At 40.7% G+C, this 25,311-nt stretch overlaps 1 protein-coding gene across 5 annotated transcripts in view; it reads right to left on the bottom strand.

Moving 5' to 3' along the window:
• The window catches only part of AFF1 (ALF transcription elongation factor 1), a 201,017-nt gene that overhangs the window by 93,699 nt on the left and 82,007 nt on the right, over window positions 1-25,311 (bottom strand). The window contains exon 1 of one of the 5 annotated variants that reach the window (XM_072810040.1): window positions 16,011-16,126. The exons of the other annotated variants lie outside the window; for them this stretch is intronic. Within the exon in view, the coding sequence (XP_072666141.1) occupies window positions 16,011-16,030 (20 nt within the window). The 5' untranslated portion in view covers window positions 16,031-16,126. Of the gene's footprint in view, window positions 1-16,010; window positions 16,127-25,311 lie in introns of those variants that run through there. 5 annotated transcript variants of the gene reach the window in all.

The following is a 25,311-nucleotide window of genomic DNA, read 5'->3' as shown; positions in this document are numbered from 1 at the left end:
CATAGCCTTAAGGTGGTGAGGAGGCTAAGCTACCTGGCTAAATTTACCTGGATGTGGCCAAAGAATTACCTGTTTAAGCTTACCATAACAAAAACTTTTCCTAAAGAATGGATAGCTTGATGTCATACTTTACAAGAGAACTACAAAGTGAACAATTTATGTTAGTCAACATACTGAAAAAAGTTGGAAAAAAAAAGACTAAACCAGAAACTAGCTATGGAATCTTCTTCAACAGAGTCTGAATCTCACATGTTTTGGACAGTTAGAGTTATTTCTGGTTGAAAGCAGCACAGTGAACCTGATGACCACTCAGGAATTCCTTTCAGTTATTTTATAACTTTGGTAATTCTTCATTGGCTCAAAAAAAAAAAAAAAATCATGAGGGGCAGCTGGGTGACTCAGTGGTTGAGCCTCTGGCTCAGGGTGTGATGATTCCAGGAACTGGGGATTGAGTCCCACCTTAGGGTTCCCATGGGGAGCCTGCGCCTGCTTCTTCCTCTGCCTATGTCTCTGCCTCTCTCTCCATGTCTCCCATGAATAAATTAAATCTTAAAAAAAAATCATGTAACGTTAACATACATCCATGAGAGCCAATTAAGAGGGTTGATCAGGAAATCAACTTTTTTCCTTCCAACTTGCTTTTACAGCCACTTGCAGAGCAGGTAGGGCATGCAACTGTCTTGTAAGCAACCCGAAATGCCAAGCTTCTCTTTTCCACAGCTACTTGGTACATGTACCACACACAGGTAAGAAGCAGCTTCCCAAGGGCACCTGCTTTACCATCCTCATCACGAAGGGAGTTCTCCCTTTCTGATTCTGCAGGTTACACCACCACAGTCCCTACAGCTTTATTTGCTTATGAGTGTTCACAGCCTTTGGTTCCACTTCAATAACAGACTTCTGCCCACTTCTGATTTTTACCTTGGTCTCCGAGAAGGTAACCCAAATGCAAAGTTCTCAGTTCCAGATGGAAAGTGAGGGTGTGAGCAGTGGCACCCCAACTATAGGCAGCTTGGGGTCCTCACTTAATTTTTCTATCAACTCCACACATATTTTTAAGAAAAGCTACCCTGGCTTAAAAGTACTCAGGTATTTCTAAATTGATCAGCACAGCCTTATCTCCGTTATCATGGGAGTTTTACCACACTTCAATGTTTTATTTCTTAAGTAACAAAAATTGCTATGGAAATAATAAGAACCCAATTTTACAATGTTTCCAACACCGGCTTATGGCTGCTATGTGACTCAAAAATCCAGGTACCTCCCACAGGGGAAAAAATCCTATTAAATTAGGGACTCGGCTTAATTAGAGGTTTTACTTCATTAGTTTAAAAGTTAAAACCCACACCAAGATTTTATTGGCAGACAAATGTAATACTATACCAATTTTGAAACAACCTTTGAGTGTATTTCTTTTTTAATTAACCATTCATTACCCTTCAACTGAAAAACCTAGTGAGATGAGGAAAGACCTCATGAGTGTTACTGGTAGGATGAGTTTTATGAGTTCTAGACTTTGTGAGAGAAACTCACTCTCCCCCAACTGTCCCTTGGGTCTCACTCCCCAAGGCTCCTGGGCAGGGCAGAGGTAGGCCGAAGAGACAGTAAGTGACCAGTTCACAATTCCCAGGACTACAGAGGACAGGCTGTGAGCCCTCATTCTTCTGGACTGTCTACCTTCTCCTTGCAACTGTCAGGGTTTTACCAGTCACACTGGGGAGCTTTCTGGTTTACTTGGCTTTTACTTACTCTAAGTTTGCAATGGTTTAACGAATGGTTTGCTAAAGTTCATAGGCAAATTTTTTCATGAATATTTTTCTTTATTCTATTTTGACATCAGGGGAAATATTTTTTTTTTTAAATATCAAAACAATTAGTAGTCATGAGTAAGTAAATCACTGTTCAGCCTTACACATCATCTTTAATTCAAGGTGCAAAGACGGGGTCGACAGAAGAATCTCAAACGAGGGGATTTGAAGTACATGTCCTACATGATTCACAGACTTCATTACCTTTGAATAATTACAAGGTGACTATCACTTCATTTAATTAAATTAAAGGTGGCATTTCTCCTCTGGTGTGGAGGAGAAAACATTCTCCCTTAGGGGATAACCCCATCCCAACATCATCCTTTCACTGGACTTTCTCATTGTTCCACACAAAGCTACAAGTTCTCCTTCCCTGCTTTCTATGCAGCATTTTGGATTAGGTGAGAGGTTCCCAAATCAATGAACACTAGAATCAACCTGGAGGACCTGTTAAATCATGGAATGCAGAGACCTATCCCCCAGTTTCTGAGTCTGTAATCTGATGTGGGACGTGAGATCTTACACGTAACAAGTTTCTAGGTGTGCACACTCTACTTGGCTCTATGGATCACTCTAATAAAGCTTACCAAAAATGGGAGCAAGGATGACAGTACCAGCAGGTTGCCAAGAACTGCCACCACTTAGCAGCTGTTGTTCAGTCAGCACTGATTTAGGCACACCACATCGGTCTCCTATTTAATTTTCACAACTCTGTGAGAGGGAGATTATTAACCCCATCTTCCAGACGAGGAAAAAAAATGAAGCTCAGATTAATTTGCTATTAAATGATAACCTTAAAATTCGAATGCAGGTCTGTTTGGCAAAAAAGCAGGTATTCTTAATCACAGTTCTGCTAGCAAGTTCTGCACAGCAAGGCTATATTAAATAGGGCAACAACAATATTAAATAGGGCAACAACAAAGAAGGTGTGCTGTGTGTTCATTTACAATCACTCGTAATTCCTTGGTCTCAAAAAGGTACACATCGATGATTCAGGTTTTATCCCTGCCAGCAGAGCAATCTCAGAGCCACAAAATGTGTTTGGTTCAATGTATCCACGAGGGTCTGTCCTTGCCTCAGGACCGGACAGAGAGCCCTTTGAGAGAGGAATGGCCAGCAGCATGAAGTTACTCCTCAGGTTATAAAAACCACACCACAATTCTTATTTTAGAGCCTTTAAAAAAAAAAAAAAATTAGAGCCCTTTTTAATTTACAGATTTGAGGTTACTGGCTCCATAACAACCTCTAAATTCACAAGTCCTCTCCAAAGTGCTAAGGGGCTCTTCACATTAATTTCTTTCAAGGACAGGCTGTAAATAAACTTGCACCAAAGCAGCCATTACATGCCTGATATCAGGCTCCACTCCCAGGAACTTCTGGCCACTAACCCAGGCAAGTTCCTAGAGCCTTGGTGCCACTTGCTTGGCCAGCCCAGGAGCCCCCTCCCCTGACCTGGGGAGAGAGAGACAGAGACAGACAGAGAGAGACAGAGAGACCACCAAGTCACATGATGATTTGAAGCAACCTAGGGCATTCAAAAATAAGGCCACATGTTGAAGTGCCCCTGGGGGGAGGGTGCCAAGTCTGACCACCCAGCAGATGGTCAGGAGTTTCCGCAGAAGTCTGCCTAAATAAAATAGGGAGTTACTTCCAGCGGCCATTCAGTCACCACTCTGTTGCTTTTGGATCACATACTACTGTCCCCCGTCTGCAAAGGTTCAGTACCGATGGATCAAAAAGATCTCTGCAACAAACCACTGCCCTCCACTTTTCCCCCCTCGTAAGCGAACTAGAAAGACCAAAGGGGAAACCACAGGCTCCAGCTTCCTGTGCCTGGTGGGCCCTGCAGAACACGAGTGCACCAGCCATTACTCGGGCGGAGCGGCCGCAGGTTTGCAGTCACAGAATCCTGCCGCTGTAATCCACGCGGGAGCCCCGGTGAAGCCTGGAAGTCTAACACACACCAGGCTGCTCTCGCTTTCGGAGAGGTGCTGAACTCCTGAGGAATTCAGAGCTGCCCATTCAGCCCCTGAACGCAGTCACTCAGTCGAGCCCATGCTGGGGCCTGTCAGGGCCCATTTACTCTGACTTCTCAAATGTCCCTCCTTGCCATCATGGGTAGATGCGTTACAACACTGTGATAGAATGAAGAAATCACAGTTCTGGTATGGATTAATGAGAGAGATCCTCTTTCTCAATTTCCCTTGCACTAAAAAAGAAAGGAAAAGAACATAGGTGGAAGGAGGAAAAGACACTATAAGTAACAGGAAGGGCCAACTTGAGCGTGAGCGATGGGGCCATCATCTGGCTGTGAGCACCTACGTCCAGGCTGGAGCCCACGGGCCCTGCTGCTAATCTAGGTTAGTCATGCAGGATCACCAAATGCCATTGGGTGCTTCCATGGCAACCCTGGGCCCCCAGGGCAGGCTATGCACAGCTGACTACCCATTTATCACCCTTGACTGACCACTCCACACAGACCTGCCTCTAATAGATGTGACCATTCTCTCTAGAACTCACATTTAAAAGCTGAATTCTTCCTTGGGGGATAGAGTGTAATTTCTCCAGTGTATTTATCTCCCTAGGCATGGAAGAGACATTTGGCAGGAAGGAAAGGAAAAAATCCTAAAATCTAAAACATAGACTAATTTTTGAAAAGAATGAGTCTTTTTACTGTTCTAGGAGGACTATGCCATTCTGATTTGAATGGACAAAAGAGAAAACAAAACGAAAAACTCTCAGTCTATTCACAAAAGTTGGAAAGGGTGGTTTAAAGATTGGTGATATGGGACGCCTGGGTGGCTCGGCGTTTGAGCATCTGCCTTTGGCTCAGGGCGTGATCCTGGAGTCCTGGGATCGAGTCCCACAGCGGGCTCCCTGCATGGAGCCTGCTTCTCCCTCTGCCTGTGTCTCTGCCTCTGTGTGTTTGTCATGAATAAATAAATAAAATCTTTAAAAAAAAAGAGAGAGAGACTGGTGATATGATATGTCACAAAGTGACAGAGACAAAAGGATAGCAGCTTTGGGTTCTTACTCTCATGCAAGCGACTTACTTTTAAAGTCCATCTTCAGGCCCTTTGCCACCATGTTTCTCTAGTCCTACAATCTAACATTCAGGGAACATTTTTCACATACTGGCTTTACAGGACAATGTCAACATACTTCAAAGCACAAAGTTCATTTTGCCATTAAATCTGTATTACTCATCAATACACTTTAAACATGAGAAATCAGAGTGGCTCCATGTTTGAAAGAAGAAATGCTGCTTCAAAGAATGGAGAATTTTTTCCCTCTTTTGCTTTGTACATGTGAAAGAATTTGCAACAGGTTTTCTTGTAATAAAAATCACTCAGCTAAATCTTCCAAAGATTTCACCTTTATTACTTCCCCCATCACCTAACACACACAATAAATGCAAAGAAAAAACAAAGATTTAACCCTTAATTTCAAAGACCAAATCTGATTTAATATAAAAGAAAAATCAGCCAAGTGAAATGACAAAATAGAATTATGTCACTCTTTTTTCCCTGGAGGAGCTCCAAGGGGATTATCTCAAAGTACAGCTCTGCTACTCACTTTTGCTTGCCACAGAAGACTCAGCCTCATTAGAATACTGAAGGAGTTGTATATCACTCCATTTTGCAAAATTAAATCAACCTTTAAGATATTTTTATATATCTTATAGACATACTATGAGTTTTGAATTGAGAGAGCATCAACTTGGGCAAACTTGAGTAAAAGGTCAGGCACTTCCATCCTAATGAGAGACACGTTAATTTACCTTTCAAAATGAACCTGCCAGGTCTTTTTCTACATACGTTAGTATGTAGCAAAGGTCTAAAAGGATTCATTTTACAAATATCTATCAGGAAGAAGCACCAGATTAGGGTAGAGGAGGTAAGCAGTAGTATAGTGGTTTAAGGAATATTTTAACTTTTTTTTTTTTTTTTTTTTAATGAGAAGGTATCCATTCATTATTTGTGCAGTTAAAAATTTTGATTAAGAACAAAAGAAACTGCCTCATGTAACAACATCAAGATCAGGGCTAAAGAAAAATTGAGGTGTTGAACATTTTACCACTAACTCTCACTGGAACCTATGAACACTGATTTTGGACCCTGGACTCAGTCTTCAATCATTACTAAAAATTACAGACCCATCTGCATAAAGCAGTGCCTTAGAGACTATGTTCCAAAGTTCAAACACCAGCAGCTGATTTTTTTTTTTAGAAAACCTGTCTCACTATAGCCCATTTTGGTTACCTTAATAGATCATAAATATATTTGGAGAGGCATTTGTATCCTATTGATGGAAAAGCACAAGAATTTGTCTTCTTCAATAGTCTTAAAAGGGCAGTGAGGGAAGCTGTGTGGGTGGGGATACAGAGCTCCAACAAGAGGACGATGAGGGGAGAGGAGACAGATGAGCTACTGTGTTCCTATGCATAAGACATAGTACTTTACCTTCTAATAAACACATTTAAAACACAAGCACAAAAAAAATAAAAATAAAAAATAAAAAAATAAAACACAAGCACACACATTTTAAACATTTTTTAAAAATCAAAAAACTAGTACTGACTCAGGAAGGCCATCATGCAAACGGCACAATTACACAAACCACAACACTGAAAAGAAATCACTCCCGACCTTGAAGATTTGACAATCTATGTGCTAGGGGTTAGTAAAATTTGCTTTTAATGCTATTTGAAATGAGAACATATTAATGTAACTAAGAAATTCCAGAAAAAGGCAGTCTCTCAGAGGGGATCCCTAAAATTCCGACACTTCCTACTTACAGTTAACTGAAAGCAAGTACAGAAATGACCCTCCCCCTCCCACAGTGGCAACAGGCTCACTAGAGGTAAATCTGCCACTTGACTATTTCTGTTCCCTCATTTAGTTATAAAGGTCCCTGGTGTTCGGAACTACCTCAGACCGCCTGCCTTATTGGCAACTGTACATTTGGCACCAGTCAGAAACATGGGCAGAAGCTGTTGGCTCTCCCCTGCAGATCTCGTCTGTACTAGGATCAACCAGAGCACTGGCCTCATTACCATGCCATTCTTCTTTCACACTCAACTGACCATGAAGGACCACATCACACACCTATAAAATAATGAGGCTGGTGAAAGTCTGTATTATAATAGCCACAAAATAAAAGAATGCGGTGATCATAAACTAAGAAAGAATGGAGACTATCTAGCTCAAAGTTCTAGACTTTTATGCTTGTCTCATTTAATTCATGCTCAACCAAAAAAAAAAAAAAAAAGTTTGGGATATTAAATCTATTAAGCATCCAAAATTTAAATGAAGTGTTGTGTGGACTTCCTTACTTCTGACTTGGGAGCACAGCCCCACAAGGCTTCTTGTCCTCAGCCACTTAGCTCCACACAGCTGCCTCACAGAAAATGCCTTTATAAAAATCATGAATCTGATCTTATTACTCACCTATTTACAGCTTTTCTGAGCCCAATGCTGCCTACAGGATTAAAACTACAGTGGTTAAGCCAAGCAACACCCTTCAGTACCTGGCTTCAACTTACCTCCAACCTTCAAGGGGTAAGACCTCTTTCTGCTCATTTCTCAAACAAAAATGGGGAAGACCCCATTCCTGCGCCCCTTCCCAATACTATGAACACAAAGAACTGGGGGATGTAGGAAAAAAGCACAGCCCTTATCTCTGCCAGTTCTCTTGAGAACTCTCCCCCTTTCGAAGCCTTCCCAAATATCCCTGCCTCTCCATCAGGGTCCCTAGCCCCAAACTCCATTCTCACCTCCAATCTCTGATGTGAATGATTCCTTTCTCTGGAATACATCTATTCCTGCAAGTCTTTCCATGTTTACATTTACAGAAATGAGACAGACTGTACACGTGCCTACAGATTTTCTTTATCAGACTGTGAGCTTCTTAATGGCAAGGACTCTTCCTGAGAGCACAGGGCTTAGAACTAGAAAGTGATGCTTAATCTACTATCCTTGACTTAGTGATTACATTCAAGCATTACTCAATTCCAAACAGTCGAGAATTCTCCTGAAGCCTGCCAGTCTTACTCATTATTTGATGACAAAATACGATTCATTGTCTCATACCTAAAACTGATTTTACCAGACTGTTGTACCCATCAAATGACTCAAACCGAGAAGGAAGCTGACATCTCTCTTTCCTAGGTCAGCCATGAAAGCTGCCTCAGCTAACACCATATGTCTCAGTTAATATTAGGGTTTTTATTCTTCAGTTTGCCATATTATTAGTCATGAAAGTCCAAGTATACTACACCAAAAAAAAAAAAAAAGGCTAAATAACATTTATAGCAAATACACATTCATTTTAAATCAAATAAGATTCAGAATAATATTAATAAGCTGTCCCTAGGACTAAAACTTCAACAAAAATCCCACAATGAAAAAAAAATCTCTCCATGCTGTTTTAAATGCATTGTGGGGAAAACAAAACAAAACAAAAAATACAACATCTAGAAAGTTTTAAAATGCAAATGAGATTACATGGCTCCTTCCACTGCTGTAAGATCAGCATAGGCTTCCCTTAGAATTCAAGATTAAAACCCAGAAGGTTGATCTATAAGGCTCTATCTCCAGCACACTATCTCCAGATATAAGCCCCTCCCCCCTGCCCTTCTCAAGTACTAGCCACACTGGCATTTCCATGCCTAGAACCGGTAGAGTTGTGCATTGCTGATCCCCTACTTGGATGCTCCCTCAGGAGAGTGGAGGACAATGTTGCCAGCAACACCTTCGGGTTAAATGAGCTCCTCAGTGAGGTCCCAGATTTAAATGAGCACTTGGCCTCACCAGCAGGAGTTCTGTAGCACTTCACCCTGCTCCATCTCTTTTTATCACTATCTAAAAATTATCTCGTCTATTCATTTATCTGTTCAATTATGTCTGGCTCTCAGGCAGCTCAGGTGGCTCAGCGGTTTAGCGCCTGCCTTCGGCCCAGGGCATAGTCCTGGAGATCTGGGATCGAGTCCCACATTGGGCTCCCTGCATGGAGCCTGCTTCTCCCTCTGCCTGTGACTCTGCCTCTCTCTCTCTCTCTCTCTCTGTGTCTCTCATGAATAAATAAATAAAATCTTTAAAAGAAAATTATGTCTGGCTCTCCACACTCACTTCCTCCAAGAACATATGCTACAGAACGTCAGTCACCTTTTCTCTCTTGCTCCACACTGTGGAGCAAGCACTAACCCATTAGGCTAAGGAGTACTGACTGAATGGATGGAAATCTGCATACAGATGCAGAACCTCAAGTAGTGTCTTTTTTTTTTTTCTTTAATGAACAACAAATTATACAATCTGGAGCTAACAGAAACATTTTCAAAAGACAGTATTTTTTTTTTTTAAAAACTTGGCAGTTATGGACAGCATCCCACAAATAAGATTTACACATCAATCAAATTTTCAAGTACCACACAGAAAGCAAGAGAAAAACAAATAATTCCTAAATTCATCTTGTATCTCATGAGACTGCTAAAATGCCTCTAAGGGATTTAAAAAAACAAGAAAAGCAACTACTCTCAAGAAATTATTCAGGAACAAGTTTATTTTTTTGTTTGTTAAGACGAGTCATAAGAGATCAAATATACTAAGGGGATTTTTTTTGTCACTTAACATCTTGAGCAGCATATAATTCCCCACATATATCAAACTGAATGAATTACATTCTACAGAACAGCTAAGACAACTACAGGATTTACCATTCCAAAAGGAAAAGTCCCTCCCAATGACCGAACTTCCAACACACACACATTCCAGAGAACCAATTGCAGCACATACGATAAGAAGAACTGTTTGAAACTGGGCCAATGTACCAAGTGCTGCTTCAGCCAGAATAAATGCTCAGCATTCAGACTCACTAACCAACAGCAAAAAGCAACAGGAAAAGGCTTACTTTTGGAAAATGAAAGGAAAAACAATGTCTATGTATTGATAAGAACAGTCAGGAACAATGGGATAATAAGGAAACTGGCAAGAGGTGATTTATTTTTCTAAAAAAGAAAATGTTAAGAAACATTTATTCTTTAAATGAATATGTAGAGACCCATTAGCACATTTCAGTTACTGAACAAACAAAATAATGTAGGGCTCCTCCTCTGCCCATTTAATGAAACTCATTCCATTATGGGAGTATATTGAAGACTAAACTTAAGGATGGATTTTCCATCCCCTGGTCAACACATAACCTCCAGTGGAAGCCACTGCCAATTATACTTTAAACCTAGTTAAACAAGCTGCTGTGGACATGTATATATGAAGAGATAAACTTTCTACAACTAAAAAAAAAAAAAGGCGGGGGAGGGTGGTTAGGCTCTAACACACATGGATGTAAAACACAAAGATAATCCTAACTCACTTGCATATCACACAAAACAGACAATAATGTAAGAATCAAGTGTTGGTATGTTTTTACAGAATCATCAGGTTTTTTCTTTACCTCCTGACTTACAGTTATCTTCTTTTAGTTAACTGCCCATGTCACATTTGTTTTCACAGAAAGAAAGCTTAATGTCATAAAAGCTAGAGGCATTCATTATCTCTTCCATTTTATCCTACAGACATTTCAAGAAGGAAGAACAGGGAGATTATTATAGGAGAAGAAAGCTGGAAACGTGTATTGGTATTTTATATGGCAACAAGCAACAATTACATGTTTCTAAATATTCTCATTTTCATCATAACCCCAGCTCACCTCCTACCACCGGCTATAATTGGCATCTCCTGAAAGCTAAACAGTAAGTCATTGTTTTTCTGGAGAAGTCTCCCTTCATTTTGACCTCTGCTAAGCAGTGTTATGAGCCTTACAAAGCTTGTCAGGATTCCTTGGGCTGGATTTTGGCCCAGCCATGGACATTTATATGCAGAATATATCATCTTTTCCCCATCACTGCCAACAGGCAGTTCACTTGCTTAAAACAAAGGGTATTTATCAAACTTAATACAGCACCCTCTACCTTCTTCAACACCAGTAAACTAGAAGCTTGAGAGTTCACTTAATTTTTTTAAATACACTTCAAGAGCTTCAGAGTTTATAATGCTTTAAAATTTTAAATTTGCTTTAAAATTTAACTCTGTCTTTGAAAAGCAGAAGCAAATAGTCCTATTGTAAGGAAACAATAAGCAAACATTTAAAATAACCAAATGCACTGATGCTTTATATTAACAGTGTCTGATTGTAAAATGGTTTCTTCCAACATCATCGCATTTTAAATTTTATTGCACCTAAGGTTATTTAAGAGCACAAATGCACTTCTATGGTTTTCCATAGTCCAACTAAGACCTTCAGCCTCACAGAATAAAAACAGAAAATCTATTTGTTTCCAGTCAATATTGACTCCCTTCCTATGTGCTAGACCTAAGGACAAAAGAGTAAGGATTCTACAATCTAGCGGGAGAAATACAAAAGGGGGTAGGGGCAGACTGCTAAGATTGATTGCAGAGGCTGGTTACAAGTGCCACAAGCACTAAAGAATCAGAGGAGAAAAACATCAACTCTAAAGGAAGGAGTCTGGGATGATTTAATTAGGAGCAGTGACATCTGAGCTTGAAGAACAAACAGGGGTTTGGAAGAGGGGAAGGGGTCCCTATGCCCCTGCTGAGAAAGCATGTAAGTCCTGGAGGGGTGATCATTCACCATGGGATGTTTGCACCATCTTATTTACATCATTCCCCAACTACAACTCCAAATTTCTCCTAAAAAGGGTCCAAAGAACCACTGATAATTCAAGGGGATGACAGCCTTTTTGCAGCCACCCAATCCACCTGGTTGGCCCAGAGCCTCAGTGATATTTTAGGGCAGCAAGCCCCTAAGAATTGCCTGTGGACTTTTCTCCTCCTGAAACAATGACCTCAAATTATTTGTTCATGAAAAACCATCAATTTTAGGTAATGAACAGAGTGGGGATGTCAAAGTTCAGAATGCAAATGGACTTAGCTGTGGCCCCAGATGATCACAAAAACAAAACTGACCACTCCTCCCAGCCCTCCATCCTCCTCATTGCCCCAAAGAACACAGTCCTGGTGCCCAATGGATACAGAGCCTTGCTGTGCAAAGTCTGGCCTGACTTCCTAATTCAAATGGTTTCACACTATTTTCAAGACTTCCTTGTATCCTTGCGTGTTTGTTGAACCAGCAGCCACAATTCCACGATTTAAAAAATTTAGTAATAAATGTAAAAGGAACATTTAGTTGAACATCCCCATGTGATTGTTCCTTGATTTCCTAACATGCTTAGCTCAGAAATTTCAGGCTTTTAAGTAAAATCAATTTAAAAAGAATAAGGCTACCAGCAGCAAAGAGGGAAAAAATTTGTTTGAACATTCCAATTTGAATGATCATTGAGCAATGCTTAAATTTCAACCTAAAAATGTACAGTAAACAAAGTTAGCAGAAACAAAAAGATGGACTAGACCAGAGGTTAGCAAACTGGCTTGTGAGCCAAATCTGGCCCAGCTGCTTGTTTTTATAAATAAAGATTTATTGGAACATAACCCTGCCCATTTGTTTACACACTGTCTATGGTTGCTTTGGTCCTGGAACAGCAGAGCTGACTAGTTGCAACAAAGACTGTGTGGATAGGCAAAGCCTGAGATATTTACCATCTGGTCCTTTACAGAAAAGGTTTGTCAGCCCTTGGACTAGATCCTAAATTATTAAGAAAGACAGAGGGTGAATTTTTAAGTTTATTTTGAAGTGTTTCATTTTAAAGGAGTAAAGTACAGACTATTTCTGAAATGTCTTCTGAAACATGTCAGTCTTTCAGGAACACCAAATTTCTCTCTTATCAGCTTTCCTAACTTGAGGGCGAAAGATGAGAAATCTCTACTCTTATCTCTAATTTTAATGCCTTACTTTTTTATTCCAAAAGACTGGTATAATGTAGTGTGTGATGCACAGTGTGCCAAGCTGGCTGCCTCCAGGGTTTGGCACCATTCACTGTACGATGTTATCTATTACCTCCAGGACTCAGCTCTAATACCCTGCCTGGCCTAATGGTCAACAGCCTCAAAAGGGTTGTAGAAATAGTGTGCTGGTGGAAGCCTGGGAAACGAGGAGGCATAAAAACCAACCCAGTCACTGGTTCCAGCTGCATCTTCAATGCAGTAATAGACTTCATGCTACAGCTGTATATGATTTAGGGTGAAATGAATGGGAAAGGACAGAATATGAGGGAGACAGCAGAGCAAAGGAAAACATCAGGAGAGGCTCTGGGATTCAAAATCCCAAGGCACAGCAAGTCCATCCAACTTCCCTGAGCTATCTACTCCAGCAGGCGGGTGTGGTTTGTGGAAAATATGAAGAATTAAGCCAGTGGCTGCTATTAAAGGTCAGAACTTACTGTTCCTCAAATGTCCTGGTTCTTTAGAAGTCTGGTGGGAGACTACACCACTAGATTTGAATACCTTCATTTAAATAAAAGGACATTTGTCAGGTTGACAGTGTAAGGAAACAGGCTGACAGCCTTGATAAAATTAAACCAAGATCTTCAAAATGAATGTGGACTGAACCTCTTACACACTTTAATCTTATTCCTTGGATTTAAACCTTCTAGGGGATCTCTCACTATTTAAGGCTGCTATCTTCCCTCTGCCCCAGGGAATGCTGCTTCCACTACAACTCTGGCCCAATCACAGATTCAACTAACTATTCCCTTACTATAAAATAGCTAGGAAGTGGCTGAAATATTTACATAAGACTTTACCAAAACCTGGAGAAGAACAGAATAGAAATAAACAGGTAACATTCAATCAGATAATTTGATTGACAAATTACAACTTGCCCCGCTTCAGCTTGGGGCCCCTGGTTGTCTACAGACCCACCACCAGGTTACTTGGGAAAGCATTCCTGTATTCCCAGATTCTCTCATTCATCCTGGCAGAAGACGGAGGCTCTGAGAACCCTGAGCCCACCCATGCAGGATGAGTGACACTGAGTCCACCACTTTCAGGAAAGACCCCATTCTCCCTACCAGTGACTTCCATAGCATGATCCTGGAAGAACACAACCCAAACACCCTGGCGCCCCTCTACTACATGCACTCTTTAAGCATCAGGCTTTAATTGCACTCTGTCACATGCATCCCACTGTTACCCAGAAATAGGGAGGTCTTAAAGAATGGACAGGGGGCTCTACTCCCATGAAGCATCTTGACTGGGCAAAGAGCTAATCCAAAAAAAAATTCAATGATTTTGGACTTAAGCCGTCAAAGCACTCTGTAAAGAAGGCTTTGCTTGTTTCAAAGAAAGCAGTCCCCATGTTGCCCAGTCACAGACTGAAGAAATTGTAGTCTATGAGTCAGGGAGAAGTCATTTTAAAAGCAATACTCAAGGGGCACCTGGGTGGCTCAGTCGGTTAAGCATCTGACTCTTGATTTTGGCACAGGTCATGACCTCAGGGTCCTGGGGTGCAGCCCCACAGCTGGCTCCACAATGGGGGTGGGGAGTAAGGATTCCATCCCTCCCCCTGCTTGAGGTACTATATCTCTCAAAATACATCCATCTTTAAAAAATGAGAAATACACAGAAACTAAACCTTGAAAGGAGGACAAATAAAACAGAGTGAGTCCATTTACACATCTTCTAATCATCTTCCCACATCACACCAAATATAATGACCCTAAAATTAGTCCTACATTTTTGGAGGGATTTGGGTTACGCAGACATATACTGCTGTCAAATGCACCAGTACACTTAAAGTTTGTGCGTTTCGTGGCATGTGACTTTTGTGGTGAAAGGGGGAAAACCCTGTAAATAAATACTTTAATGACATACAAGCGAAGTATTCTGGGATCTGGAACTTACACAAGAGGCATAAGAGATTAATGGATAGACATAGCAATGAAGAGATGAGTACATATGTGAGAAAACAAATATAATAATAAAGTTAATAGTATAATCTGGGAATAAGGCTTTTTACTGTTCAATTCTTCCAACTTTCTGAATGTTTGAAAAATTTCCCAATACAGTGTTAGGGAAATTAGCCACAAGAGTAAATTCATAGGGACGCCTGGGTGGCTCAGCAGTTGAGCGTCTGCCTTCGGCCCAGGGTGTGATCCTGGAGTTCCAGGATCAAGACCCACATCAGGCTCCCTGCATGGAGCCTGCTTCTTTCTCTGCCTGTGTCTCCGCCTCTGTGTGTCTCATGAATAAATAAACCTTTTTTTTTTTTTAAGATTTTATTTATTTAGTCATAGACACAGAGAGAGAGAGGCAGAGACACAGGCAGAGGGAGAAGCAGGCTCCACACAGGGAGCCCGATGTGGGACTCGATCCCGGGTCTCCAGGATCACACCCCAGGCTGCAGGCGGCGCCAAACCGCTGCGCCACCGGGGCTGCCCCTCTCATGAATAAATAAATAAAATCTTAAAAATAAAAATGAAAAATAAATTTTTAAAAAAGAATAAATGCATAAATATGGTAGGATCTAAGAGGCTGCCAAACACGAAGAGATCCCACATGGTTCCATCACCCATATCTACAGATAAAACTTCAGACTTAGGGCAGCCCGGGTCGCTCAGCGGTTTAGTGTCTTCAGCCCAGGGCGTGATCCTGGAGAACTGGGATCGAGTCCCACGTCAGGCTCCCTGCATGGAGCCTGCTTCTCCCTCTGCCTGTCTCTGCCTCTCTCTCTCTGTGTCTCTCATGTTTAATAAATAAAATCTTAAAAAAAAAAAAAAAAAAAGACACTTCAGATTTAACCAGAAGTCTCCATCAGAAAGGGGGTAAGGTGGTGGGTACATGTGGATGGCTCAGTCAAGTGTCTGACTCAGTTTCAGCTCAGGTCGTGATCTCAGGATCATGCGCTTGAACCCCCACATTGGGTTCCCTGCTCCACACAGAGTCTGCTGGAGATTATCTCTCCCTCTGCCCCTCCTCCCCACTTGGGCATGGGCACGCTTCTAAATAAATAAATCTTTGGGGGGGAAGAGGAAAGTGGAAAGCACAAATTCATCTATTAACCAGTACAGTGGCTCCTGAAAGGAAAGAACTGAAGAATGGTCCTGAACTCTGTGAGACACATCATGACAGCTACTGTTGGCAGAACTGAAGCAGCTTGAACATACATACGCCTGCACACTGCAAGAGTTTATCCATGTGTGTACACGGAGCCAAACCTTTCCTTGCTCTTTCAGAATCTTCCACTTTTGCTCTAATGAGACGAAACAAGGGATCCAGCAGAGATACATACATGCATTTGAAGAAAGACATTTCAGACTCCCATTTGGGAAGCTTTCAAGGCAATCTCCTTAGCAGCCATTGTAGAGGCTTAATTCACCTTTCCCTCCTCCCTCCTCCAATCTTCACCTGTGTAAAAAAAAAAAAATCACTGTTTTCCCCTATTTGAGAACCAGGTTGGTTGTGAGGTTTCAGAAAATTAATCTTCTCCAATTCTTGTCCTGCTTCTTCATGTACAGATTTAATGCCTATAGAGGAACCACTGGAATCACATTTCCTTCTTCATATTTCAAAGTGTTTTCCCTGCAAGTCCTTCCCTACAATATTACCAAGCAAGAAAGCCCTGGTCTTTAAGAAGGGCTTGATTCTATGGTTTCCCTAGTTTAAGTCACATCTGATATCTAAGATACAAAAGGCCAAGATTTTAGACATGCATTTTACACAAGTAAATTTGTAATACAATAGGTGGTTACCTTATACCTACCAATCTCCCTTTCTGCCTATTTTCTCCCTTGAGTTAGTTCAAAACGCTTCTGCAAATCAACCTCTTCCCTGCTAGGTATGTTAAGGCCCCATGTCACTGAGAAGTCTTTCCTTGCTGCCTTAAAAGGCCTGACTTAGTTCTCTGCTAATGGGCTCCCTCACCTCTGACCCCTGTATGTCACCTCCTGCTGCGGAGCAACCGAAAGGCCACTCAAGGTCCCCAGATGGAGACTGCTGTGTGTCAGTCTCCTACAGCAGCTTTGCTGAATTCGGGGAAGGCAGGGAGGAGGATGAGCAATATGCAGCAGGATGCAACACTCTGGCTACCAGCACAGTAAACTGATGAAGAGCATAGTGTCTGGAATTAGGGATAGGTTTGAACTTGGGCTCCACGACTTTCTAGCAGTGTCCTCTAAGCAAGTCATTTAACCTGAATGTCAGCCAGTTTAAAAAGATCATGGTAACAATGGTAAATTAATGTGAGGTTTAAGTGAGCTAATGTCTGATAGTACAAAGTAAACTGAGAGCACTCAGGTGAGTGAGAAAGGAGAAATCTGAAAATGTCCCTGGATGCACTTCCAGAAGTGCTCTTTATCCCACTCGGGGTTTACACTCTCCAAATTTGCAGCCTGTATATATCCTAGCCTTTGCCCTTCCCCTTGTCCCCTCTGCTTCAACAAATCCTTTCCCCTCCACCACACTCAGACGTGTTTCTTCCATTTCTTCCTTTCCTACAGGGCTGTGTAACCCACATGGTGCCCAGCAGCGTCCTGCGCGCGCGCACACACACACACACACACACACACACAGTGTCCTAAACAAACAGGTTAAATAACCAACACGTGGGGCCAGCCATGGCTGAGCTGGATGGAGTCTGATTACAATATGCTGATGTTCTCTGCAGCACTAATATACCCATACCTATGAGCTAGGGGGAAGCAGCAGAGCAGGGCTTCTGAACTCAGGCACTACTGACATTTTGGACCAAATAATCCTTTGTGCCCGAGAATGCTGTTCCCTGCATCGTACGATGTTTAGCAGGATCCCTGGCTCGCATCTTAGGTGATGGCAGCACAGCATCTTCCCAGCTGTGACAATCAAATATGTTTCTAGGCTTTGACAAATATCCCTGTGGGGGGTGGGGGTTAAATAACCTCCTCCTCTTTTCCCTGCCTCCCCCGTGTTGAGAGGCACTGCTGCACAGAAGAGAAATATTCCCCAAGTCATAGTGTTGGTGCTCGACTGAAACCGCAACCGCCACAGTGCAGCACACTGCAAAGTGACCCGGGAGATCTTTCCTAACAGCTACGTTTGTGAAAGGCACCTTCGAGAGTCTGTCACTACAAGCTTAGGCCAACAGGGTAGGTCACAAACTCCAAGTTCTAATTGTACCAAAGGTTTAGAACTGTTGTAAGAATGAAGTGAACGAGTGTACATATACATACTTTATGGGACTTTAGTCCCATGCCTAGCAAATAGTTAAGTCTTCAATCCCTGTGCACCATTATTAAGGATCTACAGCTGGGGTCCCAGCGCTGGGCAAAGCAGCACAGGCCTTGGCTCTCCCCTCATCCATTTTTCATATGTTCCTCCCATCCATCTCCCCAAGGAGAAACTAAGATAATACTAAACACAGTACACCAGTCCCTAGAGCTGACAGCATATGAAGCAGGGTAAGAGACCAGAAGAAAAAAAAAGGAGAATCCAAGAGTGGCATGAAAAGTGTGGTGTCCTGCAGCAGAGGCAAAGGGGTGCACACATTTCATACTAAACAGGAAGAAGCAGAAGGAGGTCAGTTTCACTCCAAAATGAGTTTCTTATAAGCAAGCAGCATTCTGAAAGAGGATGAAGGGTACAAGGGATTTCACATCTTTTATCCAGGGAAGTTCCAGCAACATAAATCTCCCTTTCCAAATAATACAGAGTTCCCTGAGTTACAAATACCTCACAACTTCAAACAGTTGCACTGTTTGTTTCCTTAATTCCCCATGTGGCAACCCAGTTGTGGGGAAAAGGCACTTCCCAGTGCGGGGCATTAGGAAATACCAATCTCCCATTTCTTCTGTACCTTTCTTCACCCTGAGACGAATTTTACACATACCATGTTTCTCTACTCTCATCTCATTCCCTCTTCCTGTTTCATACACTTTAATTAAAAGACACAACGCACAGAATCATGCTCCATTTTCTCCATCCTTCCTTTGCTCCATTAGTAAAACCAAGGACCACTGACCATACAGATTAATGTATACAGGACAAAGATGACATTAATGTGAAAGTCTAGAGTAGATTAGTGGAGGCTGTGTGCCAAGTGTCACCTTCTGGCTCTGTGACTGTGATCAGTCATTTAACCTCCATGAGCCTCAGTTTCTTCATCTGTACAACGGGAGTGAAAACCGATACCTTAGAGAGTCAGTGATAATTACCATATACCAAAATTATACATGTCTGTTCCTTCAAAGTACCCAAAGTTCACCAAGAGAAATACTACCAGGAGAATTCTTTATTTCCACATTTTCTTCCTATTAAACCTAAAGGTCTCTTACCTCCCTCCAAAAGAACCCACTTAAGCAGAAGACAAACTATCTTATTCAAGTATGGTTCATCAGCCTTGTTTTATCAATTGCACTGTTTTCCATTTCTGTACCACATGTTTGACATTTTGGCACCGTTAGTGAAGAAACATTCTGGGTTCAGCCTGGGGCCTAACCTTCATCACATGATTTTCATTGCTGCTTCTGCAAAACATTTTCTGTGCTCCAAACCTATTTCTGGAAAAAAGCAGTTTGTAAATAGGAAACCATGCATGCTTTCTTTTTAAATTCCCAACATCTATTGAAGTAACACCCACTCTTACCAGCAATTCAACTATGAAAACAGTGAAAGAAATGATTTTTTTGAGTTAAATCAGAAATGTTTCTCTTTAAAAAAAAATAATAATAATTACAGTGGCTCTTACTGTCCTACAGTTTGGGCACAATTTTTAAAGGAATTCTATAAAAAATATAAGATCTGAATTTTCTGTTCTTGGTAATTTAAACAATTAGATTAAAATTTACAGTTAAAGACAATTGGTAAAAACCTGTTATTTCCTTAACATTTATAAAATGAGATCGCAAAAACAAGAAACGCAATTTTTCATTGGCTAATTTTTAAAAAATATTTAAAAGCACAACGAGAAATAACCTGATTTCAATCTGCATTAGGATTCCGACTTCTAGGGGCACCTGGGTGGCTCTGTGGTTGAGCGTCTGCCTTTTGGCTCAGGTCATGCTTCCAGGGTCCTGGGATGGAGTCCCGCATGGGGCTCCCTGCGGGAAGCCTACTTCTCCCTCTGCCTATGTCCCTGCTTCTCTCTGTGTATCTCTCATGAATAAATAAAATCTTAAAAAAAATAAAATAACACCTTGCTTTATTCAAGGGGAGGCTTTTGGCTTTTAAAAATGTATTCCTAGCATGGCATTTCTAAGCATAAAAGACCTTACGTTCCTCTTCAAATTTAAGACAAAATGACAATCTAAAAAATCACAACCGCCTAAAGTAATCTCTAACTCATCTTTCCCCCTCAATATTGAATAAATCACCTATCAAACATATATCAAGAATGATTCAAAATGTGGTAACATTTAATGTGTAAAGAAAAAATGGAAAAGGATCAAAAGGAAAATGTTTGGTCAAGTTGTTGAAAATTATGGAAGATGTTTCTCTTTCATTTTAATCACAATTAACTTTAATATATTGTTGCTTTTGTTTTACCAAACTACAGAATATTTTAGAGCAGAAATTGTATTATGGTCAAGGAAAAGTGAATGGAAAAAAATCTGCTAGGAAGTAAGATTCTCTCAAAGCATGTGGCTGGCTCAGTCAGTGGAGCATGCAACTAACTCTTCATCTCAGGTTTTGAGTCTGAGCTCCACACTGGGTTTGGAGATTACTTAAAAATAAAATCTTAGAGTTCAAGAAAAAAAGAAAAGAAAAAGAAAGATCTTCTCTACAGCAAATAGAGACTACAAAATCCTCCTCTGCCTAAAGTCCAATGTAAGTCACCTAACAGAAATAGGATTCCACTCTAGAGAGTTAGACTAACAATGCATTCATTTGGGACAAGAGCAAATGTACATTTTCATTTCCTCCTGGAGAAACTGAGGCAAACAACATTTCCCAAATGTCCCCAAGATAAATAAGGGGTGTCTGGCTAGTGATTCAGGAGTCCCTGGCACTCAAACCTACTCTTTTCCATTCCATGAAAATCTGCAAAGAACACAGTAATCCTGTCTAAAACTTTAATACTTCTCAAAAACAGGATGAGGTTTTTATAGGAAGTTATCCCATTAAAAGGCCACCAGCTTTTTTACTTTTTTTAAACAAAATACTCAAGTTGTCTTGAAAAATATCCACGAAAATTCCAAAAGCACGGTCAAAGAAGGGAGGTTGGCTCTAGGCATATTAATACACCTTAAAAGGGCACAGTGATTGAGTTTGACAATAGCTCTTGAATAGTGAGAACAGAATGGCTACTTTTGAGGGAGAGAAAGAGAGGGCTCCAGAACCCTCACTCCTCAAACCAAAATAAAATCCACATGGATAAAAGATACAAAGATATAGCTTTAAAAAAAATACATCAACAATACTCAAAGAAACCTTCTGGAAGTAGACCTAAGAAACTAATACCTTGAAGGGCGGGCGGACAATTTAAAATGAAGACATAACAATTATGAGTATTTATGCAACAAAAGCATTGTAACAATATTCATAAAGCAAAAACTTCAGAAGATTAATAGGAGAAATCGAAGCTCATTAATGTACAAGACTTAGTTTATCTCTCAGTCCACAGAATGGACAAAAAATATGAATATAGAAATTATGTAAAACAGGTCTAATGTACAAACCCACATTTAACTATGGACCCTGAAAATAAATACATTTTTTATATGTTCACAATACATTCATAAAATTATCATATGCCACAAAAGGTCCACAACTAAATATTTATTTAAAAAGAAGTATGAAACAGAGGTACAAGAGATGACGTGACAGTGAATGCAGGATCCCTGAGGTAACTTTATATAATCAGAAATAGCTGTGATGCATGCAGAGGTAAGAACTTTCAGTTCCTATAGTAGTTTGTTGTGATCACATTTTTTTCAAGAAGCCACAGAATCCCTTGAGAAAAAGGTACCCTAAGCTATCTGCTACTGCCTAAAATATCCAACATAGAAGAGTATCCCTTTCCTATTTCTAAATAGACTAAAAGAGCTCCACCTTCCACTGTGTTTTCAATTTAATTATTTTCAATGAGAAGTTTGTTCTTTTCCTTAAACCCTTAACATATATAATTTATTAATCCAAGATCTGTTTTTGGCAGAGGTGGAGGCCATCTTTCACCACACTTCGTATGGCAGTCTTTCACACGCATGAAAGGTTGTTTTGTAAATTAGCCTTTGTATTTAATAGCCAGGCTAAATATCCTCCTTACTGTCTAAACCTTCACTTCCTTATGACCGGACTCACTAAGCTGGGACTTCCCTAATTTTATCACAATCTTTATTTGATGGCTTTCCAAACTAAGAAAAACGTACTCTCAAATTTCTTTCCCACATGTTTAACTTGTTTATATTTATGCACCAATTAAGGCAAAGTCTTAGAAAATATAATCCCTATTTTAAAAATACAATTTGCTATGGAACTCATTTTGCCTTCATTAAAAAAAAAAAAAAAAAAACCCAGAGCTGACTTTTGATAAAAATTATTTTTGTGGATTAATTCTATTTCAAGAAACTGCCACATGGGGATGCCTGGGTGGCTCAGCGGTTGGGCGCCTGCCTTCAGCTCAGGGTGTGATCCCACGGTCCTGGGATCAAGTCCCACATCGGGCTCCCTGCATTGAGCCTGCTTCTCTCCCTGCCTGTGTCTCTGGCCTCTCTATGTGTCTCTCATGAACAAATGAATAAAATCTGGGCAGCCCGGGGCGCTCAGCAGTTTAGCGCCTGCCTTCAGCCCAGGGTGTGATCCTGCAGACCCAGGATCCAGTCCCACGTTGGGCTCCCTGCATGGAGCCTGCTTCTCCCTCTGCCTGTGTCTCTGCCTCTCTCTCTCCCTCTCATGAATAAATAAATCTTAAAAAAAAAAAAAAATGAATAAAATCTTTACCAAAGAAAAAAGAAAGAAAAGAAACGAAACTGCCTCAGGACAGTATTTCCTAAAACCATATTTGCCCTGTTTGTTTGTTTGTTTGTTTGTTTATTTATTTTATTTATTTTTTAATGATAGAGATTGAGAGGGAGAGAGAGAGGCAGAGACACAGGCAGAGGGAGAAGCAGGCTCCATGCTCCGGGAGCCCGACGTGGGACCCTATCCCGGGTCTCCAGGATCGCGCCCTGGGCCAAAGGCAGGCGCCAAACCGCTGCGCCACCCAGGGATCCCTGCCCTGTTTATTTATTTATTTATTTATTTTTAAATTTTTATTTATTTATGATAGTCACACAGAGAGAGGAGAGAGGCTGAGACACAGGCAGAGGGAGAAGCAGGCTCCATGCACCGGGAGCCCGACGTGGGATTCGATCCCGGGTCTCCAGGATCGCGCCCTGGGCCAAAGGCAGGCGCCAAACCGCTGCGCCACCCAGGGATCCCTGCCCTGTTTAAAAATGCCATCCTTTCCAGTACTACCATCACTTATTTCTATGTATATTCTGAAAGAGCAGTTAGTTCTAACATATATCATGACCTGCTTTTTCTCCACTTCAGGTCAATTTTGTCAGAGGTTCTTGTGGCTGCCAGGAGACCAAGTTCCACACTCCATTATTCTGTCACAACACCAGACACCCTGTCTTTTGTCACAGTGCTTTAAAAGTTTGCAATTGTTTCATTGGCCAGGCTGTTTGCTTATTTTCCCTCCTCCACCCCCTACTTCCTATCAACTATGAGCTCCTCTTCATGTGGGGAGGCAGATATATCTGTCTGAACCAGCTTAGAGCCCTGTACACACTGTGGCTGGCTCTCAGTAAGCAATGAGGTGTTCATCGATACATGATATGAAAAATATTAAAAGTGCTGCTTGTGTATGTGAATTGGCCACAGTCATAAAGCTATTAATGCTGATATAATCTTTAAGAAGGTAAATTAATACCGAGAAGCAGTGAATGCCAATAACATGCCATAACGTTCTAAGGCTCCAAAGCTGAAGGCATACTGGGCAGACTCATTAAAGGTATCCATGCAGGAGATAGCTAACCAGGGCCTCAGAGCTCTCTAACAGAATAGCAGCAGGAGTGCTGAAAAGATGATTCACTTTAACTACCATCACACATACATCTAAAGACAATTTCAGAGCACTTCATGAGTATTTTTGTTCATAAAATAGATCTATCTTTTCCTGAAGTTTGGAACACACCACCGATTGAGGGCATATGGTCACCACCTTCTCCCAGCAGGACTCAAATTTTAAAGATAATTTCCAGAAGCTCCACTTAGATAACGTATCTTTGCATTCAAGACTGCAGTGAATGGGAACAGCTAATTTTTGCCTGAACACTTTCATTAAAACAAAACACAACACATTTAAATGACAATTTCCAGGGCTATTTTACACTTCTGAAATAAAGGATATATATAATATATTTATATTTATATTTATTGCTATTTGCAGGGTTTACGAGTTATGTATTGGAAGATTCACTTCCTACTTTGGCAAAACATACATGGATACTTTAAAAGGTTTTTTTTTTTTTTTTTTTTTTAAGATTTATTTATTTGAGAGAGAGGGAGAGAGCACAACAGGAAGGAGGGTCAGAGGGAGAAGCTGTCTCCCCAGTGAGCAGGGAGCCAGACGCAGGGCTCCATCCCATGGAGGACTTGAGCCCAGGCCTCCAGGATCACGACCTGAGCCAAAGGCAGACACTTAACTGACTGAGCCACCCAGGTGCTCCTTAGATGTTAATTTGGTTTTCTTTAAATATTCCTTAATATAAATTTGTCAAAAAGCCCAATTTTAGAAATACTATAAAGTACTTTCTACAGAAAAACAGTTGTGTTTTTAAGCCATATGTATTTAAAACATCACTTTTAATAATCAAATGCAAAATTGACCAGATCTCAAAATCACCAGTTCCACAGCCCAACTGACTCTAAAGATAGCAAAATAACTTGCAAAACATTGACTGAATTAGATCAGTTTAAACATAGGCTAGGGTGGACATACAGTCTGAAAATAGTTTAGTGGTTTCTCAAAAAGTAAGGCATCATCAAACTACCCTAGGACCCAGCAATCTCATCCTTAGGTCTCCAACCTAGCAAAAGGAAAATGTATATCTAAATAAAGACTTACATGCAAATGTTCATAGAAACATTATTCATAATAATAGACACCCCTACCCATGAACATGAACACACACACACAAAACCGGTTTATCACATTCAGACAGCAGAATACAAGGCAAAACTAACACATGCTATGCCATAGATGTACGTCAAAAAAATTATGCAAGTGAAAAAAAGCCAGATGCAAGAAATCAAAAGATTCCATGTATGTGAAATATCCATCCACAAAAAGCCAAAATTACACACATGGAGCTAGGAACAGGCATTACCTATAAATGGACTAAGGGATCTTACTGGAGAGATAAGATGCCCTAAAAATGATCTAGTGATGGTTGTATGACTCAGTAAAATAAAAATAATTGAATTGTACACCTGAAATGGGTAACTCTTATGATATGTAAAATATACCTCAAAGTTATAAAGAAAAAACTTGAGCTAAAAAAAAATCATAAAATGAGAAGTAACAAGAGATAAAAGATCGGAGTGATAGTGAATGTATACTGATTAAAGCAAGC

Source organism: Canis lupus, chromosome 33 (assembly GCF_048164855.1).
Source record: "Canis lupus baileyi chromosome 33, mCanLup2.hap1, whole genome shotgun sequence".
Taxonomy (NCBI): Eukaryota; Metazoa; Chordata; class Mammalia; order Carnivora; family Canidae; genus Canis; species Canis lupus.
The sequence above is the reverse complement of the archived record's forward strand: the minus strand, read 5'-3'. Positions and strand labels throughout refer to the sequence as shown.